General features: G+C 46.5%; 1 protein-coding gene across 1 annotated transcript; it reads right to left on the reverse strand.

Moving 5' to 3' along the window:
• Window positions 1-3,242: 3,242 nt before the first annotated feature.
• Window positions 3,243-13,974, reverse strand: NECAP1 (NECAP endocytosis associated 1). Its single transcript, XM_065848761.2, has 8 exons — window positions 13,798-13,974; window positions 12,498-12,598; window positions 9,002-9,106; window positions 8,510-8,591; window positions 8,015-8,123; window positions 7,746-7,932; window positions 5,703-5,796; window positions 3,243-5,588 (listed from the first exon to the last, which is right to left on the reverse strand). Exons 1-8 carry the CDS (start codon window positions 13,893-13,895, stop codon window positions 5,540-5,542), a joined length of 825 nt encoding a protein of 274 aa, XP_065704833.2. The 5' UTR covers window positions 13,896-13,974; the 3' UTR covers window positions 3,243-5,539.
• Window positions 13,975-14,397: the final 423 nt, after the last annotated feature.

Consider the following 14,397-nt stretch of genomic DNA (forward strand, 5'->3'; position numbering starts at 1 on the left):
AAAGACCCAAACCAGTCTCTAGACTGAGAATCTATTGTTCATATAATAGTGAGCACTCACCTCACTAGGGTTGCCTAGTGAGGTGAGTTGACCCTGGCTGGACACCAGGTGCCCACCAAAGCTACTCTGTGATTCCCCCTCCTCAATTAGACAGGAGAGAAAAAATGTAACTGTGCTGGGTTGTCCAAGATAGGGTTAATTTCCACAGGTAGGTGGGGGAACAACACAGGCAGGACTGCTGACACAAAACTAGTCAAAGGAGTAGTTTTACCCAGGAGTTTTGCCTTTTCTTTCCTGATTCTCCTGCCTATCCCACAGGGGGCAGGGGAGGGGTGAGCAACCAGCAAGTGATTTTACTTGCCATCTGGGATTAAGGCTAAATTACAGCAGTCCTTTTTGGCAAGCCACGTAGGAGATGTGAAGGGTTGGGATAACAACAGACCTGACCAGAGCGTGTTAAAATATGCATTTACTATGTTAGTATATATTAGTCGTTGCTGGTCATGATGTTGCTTTGTTTCTCTACATGGCTGTGTTAGGCAAATTCTTACATGCCCTATGTATCCCCTGCAGTGTTGTTTATGATCTCTGGGAGAAGGACTAGGTTTGTCATATTGCTGTCCTGTGCAATATCAACTTATGAGATGCTAATTTCTCTTGTTTCATGATTATGTTGGTATTTTTACATAGCATTGTTGCCATTCACATACCTCGGGCACCACCTCTCGGAATTGATTAGTAATCACACCCAACCTACAGGGAAGATGGAGGGGGAGTGGAATTTTCCCCCATTTTTTCACCTCCCTTTTCTCCTTTGGCTTAGGTACAACCGTTTATGAGAACTTCACATATCCTGGGGATGTTCAAGCTAGCATGCTTTTATTGCTGTTTCCTGAATGTATCTCAGATCATGTAAAAAGTTACAAAAAGATTTTTTAAGAATAACACCCAGAGATTTGCCTTGAGGCTGGATGGTCATGGGTAGCAGAGCATGTCAGAGAACATTGGCAGATATCTAGAGGATTTCTCACCCCAATGGTTTGGAGTTTCACTTGGGGCACTTCTGTTGTCAGGTGCGAGGCAGCTAGGAAAGTGGGCATAGATCAGACAGACATTGACTGACAACCAGACTGACCAATGAAAGTATTTCATAGTATTAGCATCATGCTACATATATAATTGGAGTCAGCTTTTCTGGTTTGTGAGATCCATTCAGGTTCAGTTCTGTTCTATTAGTTCAGCCTTTTGCCATTCTGTCATGTTGCAGTTGGCCTTTAGGTCTTTTCTGCCTTTTTGATGTCTCTCCCCAGCTTCGGCTCTTCCAGGACGAGGGTGCTGTCTGATCAGTGTGGATGGAATTCATGAGCAACTGCATTATCACTTTATATATATTTTAAAATATATCTTACTAGTAGGATATTAGTATTTTTTGTTACATTATTAAACCATTTTTATCTCAACCCATGAGTTTCTCTCTTCCCTTTCAATTCTCTCCTCTACTTGGGGGACAGGAGGGCTTGGAGTAAGCAAGCAGCTACCATGGTTTTGATTGCTAGCAAGATCAGAGACTGTAGGTCTCAAGTAGCCTGCATACTGGCTTCTGCTGCATTACAAGAAACCACCAGCAACGGAGTGCAGGAAGAGATGGAAGGATTCAGCCCTTCCAGTCACAGGCCAAGTCATTTTACTAGTAATTTACAGTCATAGCCAGCTTCTCCCACTGTGGACAAGAAGACTGTTCCTGATCATCACCAAATAGGAGAAGATTTACACAAGACACATAAAGTTGTTGCATTCTAGCAAGCCTCACTGTGACAAAAGACATGGGGACCAGGAGGTCTAGACAGGTCTAAACTCTCCCTCATGAACTGTATCCCAGTCCTCTACATTTCTCTATGCACAAACAGGAGTATATCGCAGCACATGCCTTAGGTATACCTCACCTGAAAATCCTACTCTGAAGAAATACTCTCTGAGGCTATTCAATTCTTCTTGCTATAAGTGCTTACTGAAAACTCAGATAAGCTTCACCATAGCTCATGGACAAGACCCTTCACCTTCTGCCTGGCCAGGACCTACACAATATATCCACCGTATTCACCAAAACAGGGTAACAGCTTTGCTCCTAGATCCAAAGAAATGTAGTGTGTTTTGTTTTGCGGGTTTTTGTTTGTTTGTTGTTGTGGTGGGTTTTTTTTTTTGCCACCACAGATGCTAGAATATTTGACAATGACACCAGTATTTACCAGTCTCATTCAAGCAGCTGACTTAAAAGATTACAACTTCTCATCTGTACCAAGGCCACAAGACTCTACTTTTAACACAGACATATGTAGAGCTTCGCTGTCTGGCAGAGGAACACCAAGCAGTGTGGCTGTGCAAGAAAAGATGGCTGTGACAAGGCTTGACAGATCAGGGCCATGAGTATATTTTTCACCTTCTGGGGAACTGAGGTCCATCTTAAATAATACAGGTGTCTGGCTCGGAGAAGCCTCTGGTAGGTTTGCCTGTGAGTTTGTATCAGCCAAGGTTCTCACCCCTGATTCCTGCCCAAGTTAGTGCAGCCATGACCATGCCTGGACACGAACCCTGCTGATGTAAATCCTCATCTTGACCTGCTCTGACCTTCCTGCTCAGGCACTGTGGGGCTGTCCCTTTGTCAGCAAGGCCACTGCCTCTGTCTGCCTTGTTGTGACTCAGCTTCCAGCTTGCTCTTTCTTTCAGAGCAGCCTGCCCTTGCTGCTCGTTGACAAAGGGACCACTCAGCTTACCTTGCGCATCCCTGCAGTCAGCACAAACTGCTTCCCATTTAGAAGCATGGCAAGAATCAATTCTGAAAACATTTTCATTGTGTAGAAGCTTCTAATACCTGAAGTGCTAAATGGCAGGGCAGCTAAGTTTTCTCACTTGCTAGTTTTATGCATTCTTTTCAAGCATTATACACACACACTCAAGTCTGTTTACATGCATTGGGGTTTTTTGTGGTGGTGTTTTGTTGGAGTTTTTTGTTCATTGCCTTTGGTTGGCTAGTTTGGAGGGGGGGTGTTTGTGGTTTTGGGGGTTTGTTTTTGGGGGGTTTTGTTTGGTTGGTTTTATCTTATTTGGAAGAGCAATAGGTAATTTTTGTGTCCTTCCACACTCCTAGGATAACTAGGCTAACTAGGATCTTGCTGAAGGAATGAAGACATTCAATCTGCAGAGCTTCCAAAGCAGCAGTGTGACAACTTAGAAGACTCATGATATTCTTTTCCCAAAGACTACTTGTTTAATTACCATTTGCACGAGTACATCTTATGCCTTATATACATATATCTTTAATTTTTGCTTCTTCAGCTTTTCAAATACATAATATATTATCTCCAGAATACTAACTAAGACAATACAGAAAAGGATCCTAGTTAGTTGTTAATTGGTGCCATGAACCTTCTTTGTTTCCAGAACTCATACATAGTTGAAATGACAGGACCTCACAATGATTTGAGGAAAAAAAGTAAACAAAAAGCCAACCAGCAGAGTTCATGACTTCACTAGCAGATTATAGCCACTCACAAATTCAGAGGAGGCAGGGAGTTTAAGTACAATGAGACTGCAAGAGTGACTATGAAGGTGGGGGAGGGGTGGCAGGGGAAACACCACGAAAACCAGGGCATCAGGATTAAATTATTATTTAAAATACATCCAAGAGCAGTCTGGTTCCCACTTCTACAAGAGGAATTGGAGCAGCTTCATAGCTGTTTTCAATCATTTTGCTTCCCAGAGTGATGGTCTAAGTGAAACTTTGTCTCCAGAATGCCCTCAGCATAGTAAGAAGACAAAAAGAAAAACGGACCTTCACAAGTACAAGGTGCATACTGCTAACTACTCTTTTAAAAGCCTCACCAGAAAATCTTTGCCCAATGAGAAAAAATTACTGCACAGGTGTGCTAACAGAGCATATTCCAGTTACAGAAGCATTGCTGTTGTTTGAGTGTTCAAAACAGGAAGAAGCCTCCCAGTGAAGTACCAAAACCCTAGTGTTATTGTAGTTGGATAACAGTCACTGAGACCACCTTCCCAGCTAATGTTTTGACTTAGCGGTTACCACAGAAGGTAGTTAGCACTGCGAGGTTTCCAGCTTGCCCATGGGCTTTACCCAGAGTAATCAACAGACTTACAACCCAGACTCCATTCATAGCCGCTGAAGATGGAACAGTGCCGAGATCAAAGGGTCTTATGAAACTCTCCCAAAGAGAACAGAAGTACGGGCTTTCTACCTCTTTCTAACCCCCTAAACCATACAGGAAATAAAGGGGGTTTGGGGCACATTAAAAATAATAATTAAAAAAAATCCTAATTACAATAACCAGCTCACATCCCTTCAAAGTTAGGCTCAGAAAAAAAGCCACAAGAAGGAACACAGGTGGGAGAATTTTACTGCCACAGTTCTCAAGATTGGGCCTACTATACATTTCTTGCCCAAATGATAAGTGTGAGCTGAGAAGGGAAGAAAACTTCCCATTCGCCAGCACATAATCCACTGTCCCACCATAGTCCTTAGTGTGGCATGGATATGTAATACTTGTAACACAGTGCCAAGTCACAACACAAGGCCAGTGCTCAGGATAGTGATGCAGGAACATGAAATGTCGAGTGGTGGGATTACCTGGTTGTCATCTAGTGTAAATAACTATCAAATTATAAAAACAAGCTTTTTTTTTTTTTAAATGTCATTTCCAGTTAAAACAGCTCAATGACAATGAGGCCTTTGCATGGGGCAGGAGGGAAAAAAAGACTGAAACTGAGAGAAGTTCCTCCAGTGAACCTGCAAGCCAAAGGCAAGGAGCCTTATGATGGGTGCCCACCTAGGGCTACAGCACAACGGCAGCAGGTCTCACTCAAGGACCTGCATGACCCTTCCCACAAGAGCACAGGAACATCCAGCACTATCAAGAACTGCACCAAAGAGAGGAAGAGTAGTGCATGCATGGCAAGGTTCACTCCTCACCACAGACATAATTAATCGGAGTTTTGTGTTGAGACAAGGCCTATCTCCTTACAGTTTCCAGTTACAAACTGCAGCCAAATGCAGCTGCCCTCAGCACTGCAGGCCAAGCTGCAGAGACTTGAGTCACTACTGAAAACAGCCACAAAAAGCAACAGTCTAACCAGAGAAAATGCAAAGGGCAAGGAACCCAGAGGCACCTCCCAGCCTCCTCCTGTACTTACCTTCTTCAGGATTCTTACTTTCCCTGTATGGAAAGACAGGGAAAAAGAGCTAGGATGTACCATGTAATGGTCAAGTAGGTGGAAGAGATGAGGCTACCCCTCTCCTCCTTGTCCATCTTGTGGAGAGTCAGTATGTTCTCTTTAGGTTCAGTAGTTTCACTGTGGGATCAAAAACAGTAAGCTTTGACTTAAGTGAAGATCTGGTTTTAAAAGGAAGGATTGTCCTGATTTGTTTTTGATTGAAGACTAGAGAGGTTTGTGCCTCATTTGATCCCATTTGGTGCCTCTAGAGCCTCTTGGTCATCAGTTTGTCCCATTCCACTGCTTTGACCATTCAGAACTGGACCCAGTTGGACTGCTGAGGAGCCTGATTTGGAACAGCACTGAAATAAAGAAAGAAGAATCAAAAGAGCAGATCTAGTAAGACTTAACTTAGAGCTCTTCCAGTGCCCATCAGGATACTACCCTTGTGTACACTTCCCTTCACCACAGTTTACCTGGATGCAGTGCTGAAGTCTCCCCAGAGGTCTGTGGCAGCTGATGCTGGTGGCTTGGATGCAGATGCAGGAGCATCTAAGTCTAATAGAATATCTAAGGTGGAAGAAAAAACAAACAAACAAACCAACCAACCACAACAACACACCACCAAAACCCCAACAACCACAAAACAAAAACAAACAAACACAATCAAACTAATGATGAAGAAAACACCCCAGGCATTTAAGATGTCACCTCACACAAACTGCTAGATACAGGGAAAGAGAATCTTTGAAGGGACTCCAGCTCTAATTCCAGAAGGACGTTAGACTTTATAAGGATTTGATTATAACAGTGGCTCCTTTTGCTGAATGTGCATTGAGCCTCCAGCCTCTACTACAGGGGTACATCATCTTCAAGAACTATTCAGTCTTCACCTAGCATATCAGCTGGCAGATTTGTAATATATTACCTCTCCCAGCAGAAATAAGGCTCAGACTCAGCCCAAGTTCAGCAATCACAACAGTTGCCAAGCAGGCATCACCTTAAAAGTATAAATCAAGCACTGAAGCCCAGGCTTATTCATAAGCTTACAGTTTCTTCTCACTCTGATCTCTATACAGCACTGCATAAATCTCTGCCTTCACAAGAGTATCATTGTCTCTCCAGAACATCATGTACGGTCACACTAAAAGTGTGTACAGCATCCAGCAGACTGCAGTAACCTCTCTGTTACACAACCACAGAATGGGCTGAGTTGGAAGGGGCCTTCAGAAATCACCTAGCCCAACCTCCCTGCCATGGGCAGGGACATCTTTCACTAGATGAAGTTGCTCAAAGCCCCATCCAATTGGACCTTGAACACTTCCAATGATGGGGTATCCATAACTTCTCTGGGCAACCTGTTCCAGTGTTTAAATACACTTGTTAAGAATTTCTTCCTTGTATCTAACCTAAATCTCCCCCTCTTTCAGTTCAAAACCATTGCCCCTTGTCCTATTGACTACAAGCCCTGGTAAAAACTCCTTCTCCATGTTGCTTACAAGGCCCCTTTATATACTGAAAGGCCACAATAAAGTCTCCCTGGAGCCTTTTCTTCTCTAGCCTGAACAACCCCAACTCTCTCAGCCTGTCCTCACAGGAGAAGTGCTCCAGCCCTCTGATTATTTTTGTGGGTCTCCCCTCGACCATTTTCAACAGGTCCATGTCTTTCCTGTAGTGAGGGTTCCAGAGCTGGACACGGAACTCCAGGTGGGGTCTCAGCAGAGTGGAGCAGAGGTAGAAAATCACCTCCCTTGACCTGCTGGCCACACTCCTTTTGATGCAGCCCAGGATATAGCTGGCTTTTTGAGCTCTAAGCACACGCTGCTGGCTCATATCCATTTTTTCCAACCACAAATATTCCAAAGTCCTTGTCTACAGGATTGCTCTCAACCTACTCACCCCCCGGTCTGTATTGATATCCGTGTTTGCCCCACCACAGATGCATCACCTTGAACTTGGCCTTGTTGAACCGATACATACACATGTAAGAAGTTCAACATCTATTTTTTATATTCTGTTATTATTTTAATATATAAATAATATTATATAAAATTATATACATATTTTAAAATAACCCACTATACCCACAATTCCACTATACTTTGCACCTCTTTCTGCTGTTCATACTAAAGCCTCCTCTTTGTGGAAAGCAAGTGACTTTGCAGTACTTTTCTAGACACCCTGTACAGCTCTGTCAGTGTCCCTAAAGCACATACAAGTTCAGAAAAATCCAGCTATTTAAATTTCATACCTACCCCACCCAGATAGTTTTGACCAAATTGCTTGGTTTCTCATTTTGCAAGGACCGGAGCTACAACATTGTCCTCCTTGCAAGAACAAGCAGGTATTATTAAACAAGTATGGAGATCCTCAGGTCAAAGAGAGCAAAGCCCTCAGGACACATCATGTCTCAGAGGCTGCTGTTGATACGAGACTGAACAGTTCCTTGAAGCGGGCCTCAGCCCTCTCTATGCACTGACTAGTGTCTTACAGACTGTTTGCTCTACGCTAATGTTTACCTGCACTGCTCACATTACTGGGTTTCAGCATGGGTGGTGGTGTGACATGGTTGGAAATGGCTGTGGAAGAAGGAGGAGGTATAGGAGGGACTGAAATTTTGCCTCCTGGTGGGGGAGGCAGCAGGCTTAGGCCCCCTGATCCGGACACCCGAGGCTTGGCTGCTCCTCCTTTCTTTGTTGTCATGTTCTGTATAAAAAGAAAGGCCTAGTGAGGAAGAGTCTCCATTGGTATACCCATAGAAAGAAGCAGGGTAAACTGGGCTGCTTACCCCAATGTTCAGTTTGATGGTCTGCCCTTCCTTAAACCCTAAGTCTAATTTGGGACGTGTGTCAGCTTCCTGCGACTCCTTTGAGATCTCGGTCTCCTGCTTCACCCACCTAAAAAGAAGAGGGGAAGACATAAGAGCCTGTGGCAAAGGGAAATAGTGGTTCCTCTCCCCAGTCCACCAAAGAAATTCCTGCCTTGTCAAATCAGTTACCTCATACTCCCCATGTAATACAGTAAAAAGCTGCAAACAACACAAACCCAAGAGATTAACACTGCACCTGTAGTATCATAGGACCTAAGCTTAAGACTTACAAATCTCACTCCGCAAGACTCCAAGTTTACATGACAGTTGGCAGCACACTCAAGTGTCCCTGATGGGACCAAAGCAAGGCTTCATGGCCATCCCAAGGAAGCCTGTGCTAAATGAGCAGGCACCACCACCCACCATGTTCTACAGGCCAGAGAAAAAACAGCATTTCAGAAAAGCACAACTCACTTGAAGTGATCCTGCAAAGAGACGTTGAAGTCAAAGGCATCACCACGATCCGTGAAGCCAATGCCTATAAAAGCACTCCGTCCTAGCAAGGAGACAGAAGGGGTCACTGGAGGTGCCCTGGAAACAGGCCCTTGCGTTCATTCTCTCCAAAATCCTTCTGCTTCTCCTAAACCACTCTGTGTTATCTCCTTCCAACACACCTGCAACTGGACACCAGCAACTCACAGCAGTTAATTGTTCCTAGCCTTCAGGATGCACCCTTCTTCCCACATAGCACTCTCATAAAACTGAATGTTCCCTCCCAGCCCCTGGACTCCACACAATGTACAGAACCGTCCTTTGTTAACCTTGCCTTCCTACCCCTCCAGGTACACCACCCAGCCTTTTCAGCACTCCCAACATCATTTCAATCTACCTGGCACACATCCAGCTTCATCAGGCTAAGCCTCCTCCACCCCTAGCACTTGGCACATACATGACCCCTCAACTCACCAGTCCCATCCTGAATTCGAATGACAAAATAGCGGCTGGAATCCGTCACAGTCTCCACTGCAATGCCAGGGTATTGATCTATAGGAGCCTGGGCAAAGAGTTCTCCTGCAGATAAAGAATGAGTAGATGAGTCAGCAATGAGCACAGCAGCAGCTATGGTAAGTTCTCCTGCAGAGCATGAATTGAGGAAGCAAGGGGGGGATCTCAAAGATTCTGGAGGCAGGGAAACCTGCAGACAGGCAGAGGGACTAGCCAGCAACCAGCAAACCTTGCAAGAGAGGCTGATGCAGAGGGGGTATTACCAGGAGCAATGGTGAGAGATTTAAACGGCCTCTAGGGAGCACAGGCAACCAGACTAGCAGCAACCAGGGTCAGCAAACAGGGCTGTGGCAGTTCACCTGTTCTTCACCAGGTCTACTGAGATCTGATGGGATGCACCTTTTGCAGAAGGGGAAAAGGGTGCTTGCTCAGGGGGTAGCAGGGCTGATTGATAGGGGATTGGAAGGGGGAAGTACCAGGCTAGTCAGTGATGAGCAACCAGGTGGCACATCAAAGCTGCAAGACAGTGAGATTCTTCAGACTGCATGACGAGGTGAAGGGCACCATAACCACTCTTGAAGTGCTTCTACATGAATGTGTGCAGAATGAGGAACAAGCAAGATGAATTGAAAGCCTTGCCCCAGTCCCAGGGATATAACTGGCATTAGTGGAACCTGGTGAGCCGAATCCTGTGACTGGTGGGCCATGATGGATGGTTACAGGCTCTTCAGAAGGAATAGGCAGGGTAGGAGAGGCCGGGGGGGTGGCACTGTATGTAGTGGAGGGGCGGGATTCCATGGAGCTGGCAGTTGGCGATGGCAAAGTTGAGAGCCTCTGGGTAAAGATCAAGGGTCAGACAAGTAAAGCAGAAGTTGTCATGGCCATCTACTATAGGCCGCCCAGCCAGGGTGATGATACTGATGAGTTATTCTTTAAGGAACTAAACAAAGCCTCTAAGTCATCTGCCCTTGTCCTTATGGGGGACTTCAACTTGCCAGATGTCAATTTGGAATATCACACAGCTGGCACCAGCAGGTCCAGAAGATTACCAAAGCACCTGGATGATAACTTCTTGACACAGGTACTAAGGGAACCAACCAGGAAAGGTGCCTTCCTAGACTTGCTACTCACTAACAGAGAGGGTCTTGTGGTGATTGGTGACTGCATTCGCCAGTGACCATGAAGCAGTCACATTTAAAATCTATGCTAACAGGAGAAAAACTGACAGCAAGACCTCAATTCTGGATATGAGGAGAGCAGACTTCAGGTTGTTCAGAGAAGTACTTAGTAAGGTCCCCTGGGAAGAAGCTTTTGAAGGTGCTGAGGTCTATCAGTGTTGATTCCTTTTCAAGTATCACCTCCTAAAAGCACAGGAGCAGGAAATTCCAAAATGCTGAAAATCTAGCAGGCAAGGCAAGAAGCCACCTTGGCTGAGCAAGGATCTTCTTCTTGAACTATGGCAAAAAAAGTAAATGCATAGTCAGTGGAAGCAAGGTCAGGTGTTATGGGAGGACTACAGTCATGCTGTGCACCACTGTAGGGATGAAATTCATACAGCCAAAGCTCTATTAGAATTGAAGCTGGCCAGTACTGTGAGGGACAATAAATAGGGCTTTTTAAGTTAATGGCAAAAGGCAAGCTAGAAATAACATTGGCCCATTACTTGACGAGCATGGTCACCTTATAAACAGGGACACAGACAAAGCCAAGACGTTTAATGCTTTCTTCACCTCAGTCTTCAACACCAAAGACAGACTTGGGGGCCCCATAGCCAAGGTCAGAAAACCATGGCTGCAAGAACAACAAACTCACAATGAATCTGGAACATGTACGGGATTTGCTACTCCAGATAGATCCCTACAAGTAGATGGGGCCTGATGAGATTCATCCAAGAACACTTAAAGAGCTGCTTGACATCATAGTGAGACCTCTCTCTGTGATTTTTAAATGCTCCTGGGAATCTGGAGAGGTCCCAGTTGACTGGAAGCTGGCCAATGTTGTCCCAGTCTACAAGAAAGGCAACAAGGATGACCTTGGCAACTACAGGCCTGTCAGCCTCACTTCTGTACCTGGCAAAATTATGGAGATTATTCTGGGAGTTATTTAAAAATATCTGAAAGACAATGCAGTCATTGGTCCCAGTCAGCATGGGTTCATGAGAGGAAAGTCTTGCTTAACCAACTTATTATCTTTCTACAGCAAGGTTACCCACCTAGTCGGCCAAGGAAAGCCTGTTGACGTGATCTTTTTGGATTTCAGTAAAGCCTTTGATACTGTCTCTCACAGATAAACACATAATGCAGTGGGTGAGCAAATGGCTCACGGGCCAGGTTCAAAGGGTTCTAGTAAATTGGGTTATGTTGGGCTGGTGACCCGTCACTAGCAGGGTTCCACAGGGATTCATCTTAGGGCCAGCACTCTTCAGTGACTTGGACACAGGACCTGAGGGAATACTATAAGTAAGTTCACTGATGACACTGAATTGTTGTCGACATTCTCAAGGTCAGAGGCCCTGCAAAGGGAACTAGACAGCTGGGCAATCACCAACCACATGAAGTTCAACAAGGGTAGGTGCCGGATTTTGCACCTGGAACACAGCAACCCTGGTTGTACATAGACACTGGGGAATGAGATGCTGGAAAGCAGCTCCGCAGAGAAGGATCTGGGGGTTCTGGTCAACGGCAAGTTGAACATGAGCCAACAGTGTGCCCTGGCAGCCAAGAGGGCCAATTGTGTCCTGGGGTGCATCAAGCATAGCATTGCCAGCCAGGCAAGAGAGGTGATTGTCCCACTCTGCTCTGCACTGGTACAGCCTCACTTGGAGCACTGTGTGCAGTTCTGGGCACCACAGGATAAAAATTATATAAAGCTAATGGAGAGTATCTGAAGAGGGTTACAAAGTTGGGGAAGGATTTGGAGAGGAAGCTGTGTGAAGACCAGCTAAAGTCACTCGGTTTGTTCAGACTGGAGGAGACTAAGGGTAGACGTCATTGCAGCCTACAGCTACCTCACAAGGGGAGAATGGGCAAGCGCTGATCTCTTCTCTTTAGTGACCAATGACAGAACCTGAGGGAATGGCAGGAAGATGTGCCAGAGGAGGCCTAGGTTGGACATTAGGAAAAAGTTCTTCACCCAGAGGGCGGTGGAGCACAGGAACACGCTCCTCAGGGAGGTGTCACAGCCCAAGCCTGACAGTTATTCAAGAAGAGACTGGACAACAGCCTCAAACACATGGTGTGAACTGTGGGGTTGTCCTGTGCAGGGACAGGAGCTGGACTTGATAACCCTTGTGGGTCCCTTCCAACTCAGGATATTCTATGATTCTAACTGGGTGTTCAGGAGAGCAACTTCTTGTATGGTCTGAACTGCCACACACAGCACTGAGAGGTCCTAGAAGCACATGTTCACATGCAGCAATCATAGTCACAGTCTCGCCAAGCCACAGCCTTTCCTTTACCTGAAACCTTATCCTCCAGTTTTACATATGCAGTTTTGCCTTTGGAGGTGACACGAAGCCGCCCTGTCCAGTCCGGATGGTCCAGTTTCCAGTCAGATGCCCTGAAAATAAAACCAATTGTTCACTGACCATACACAAACCCCTCCACTTCTGCCCAACCATCTCAACAGAAGCATCTGCTCCCAAACCTTCAACACTCCTCTTCTCCAAGCAATATATGAGGTCTCAGTTAGTCTTCCTTGCTGACAATTGACACATGTGGGTAAAGGGAAATAGAGACTCTGCCTCTCTGTCTTTACCTTTACAGGCCTGCAGAAGAGGGGAGCCTGAAACCCAGAAACTCAATTATAACAGTAAACTCAAAAGCAACTAATAAATGACTTGTAAGCATCAGGGAAACCCCCAAAACTAATTAACAGCATGCTGAAAAGTAACACCATTATTGTCCCCTATTGATGTAAAATAATATCAACTACCTCTGAACCTAGAGGCAGCTAGCTTATACTGGGTAAAACATTATACATGCAGCCATCTTGACTAGCCCACCAAATTCTTTGCTATGCACTGCTGTAAAGGTGGGAAGAAAAAAAAAAAAAAAAAAAAAAAAAAAAGAGACTGAGAAAAAAAAAGCAACCTACAGGATTCTACAACTGGAAACAAACATCTGTGACCAGGCATAGCATTCACAGCACAAACAGTTTGCCAAGTTCAGAAACGACCACTGACATCCACCAGTACTTCAGAGCACAAACCCATTCCTCCAGAAAGTCTGTGGGCACAGCTTACCAAGTCACACTCCGGCAGTTTCAGCTCAAGAAAAAGAAAGGATTTCTAACTCCCTGTCTTGCAATCTCTTCTTAAGAATTACACTGAACTCCTTCTGGCTTCTTCCCTGCTATTGTGAGAACCAACAGGCCAAATTCAACACGCCACTATATCACATCAGACTCACATCCCAGGGAATGAGGCAAACTGGGAGCAGAGCTAATGGCTCAGGTGCCCTTACCTCCCGCACACGATTAACAGAGCAGCCCCTGTTCCTCCACAGCACAGAGCAACGGCTGCTGCTTTTAGGCAGACAGCACCTGTAAGTGATGACTCAAGCTTCCCCCGAAGCTCCATCCAGTGAGAGCTAAGGCCTTGGGAAACAGGCCTCAACGTGCTCCCGGCCGCAGGCCACGGCGTCCCAGGACTCCCCTTACCAGGCCCAGCCCCTGCGGCTGCGGCCGCAGTCCCGCGGGCAGGGCGGCCAAGGACCGCGCCGGGCCGGGTCAACCCTGGGAACCACACGCTCCCTCACCTGTACCCGCGGTTGGAAGCGCGCGGCGGGATGCGGTAGACGCTGACATCAGGCTTCACACAGAGGACTGACTCGTACTCCAGCTCAGCCGCCGCCATCTCGGCCGCGAACCCCAACAACCGGGCGAGGAGGGAGGGGTGGGCACCTAATAACGGGAGGCACTTCCGGCCGCCATCCTTGATGAGGGCTAGACGCCGCCTAGGGGCGCTGGGCAGGAAATAAGGCACATCAAAGGCACAGGGGAAGGCATCTTAGCTCCTGGCAGCAAAGAACAGGGGCGGGGAGGTGGCCATCTTGAGGCCGGTTCTGACACATCAGTGGGAGCTGGCGCCATCTTGGACCCTGGCAGGTCACCCTCAGAACCTGGCGTGGCCATGTTTGGTTTGGGCTGATGAAGTGGTGCTGGGCGCCATCCTGGAGCTGAGCGCAGCCACGCCGGGAGCCGGCAGAGGAAGGCGGGTTGAGGCGCCCCTTGGGAGGTCGGGATCCTGTCCTGGGTGCTGGAGAGTGAACTGCCCCATCGGGGACACGGCAGAGGGCACGAAGGGCAAGAGACACTGGGCTATGACCTCCTGCAGCCTGGTACATGGGACAGGGGCG

This window comes from Patagioenas fasciata, chromosome 1 (genome assembly GCF_037038585.1).
Source record: "Patagioenas fasciata isolate bPatFas1 chromosome 1, bPatFas1.hap1, whole genome shotgun sequence".
NCBI classification, from domain to species: Eukaryota; Metazoa; Chordata; class Aves; order Columbiformes; family Columbidae; genus Patagioenas; species Patagioenas fasciata.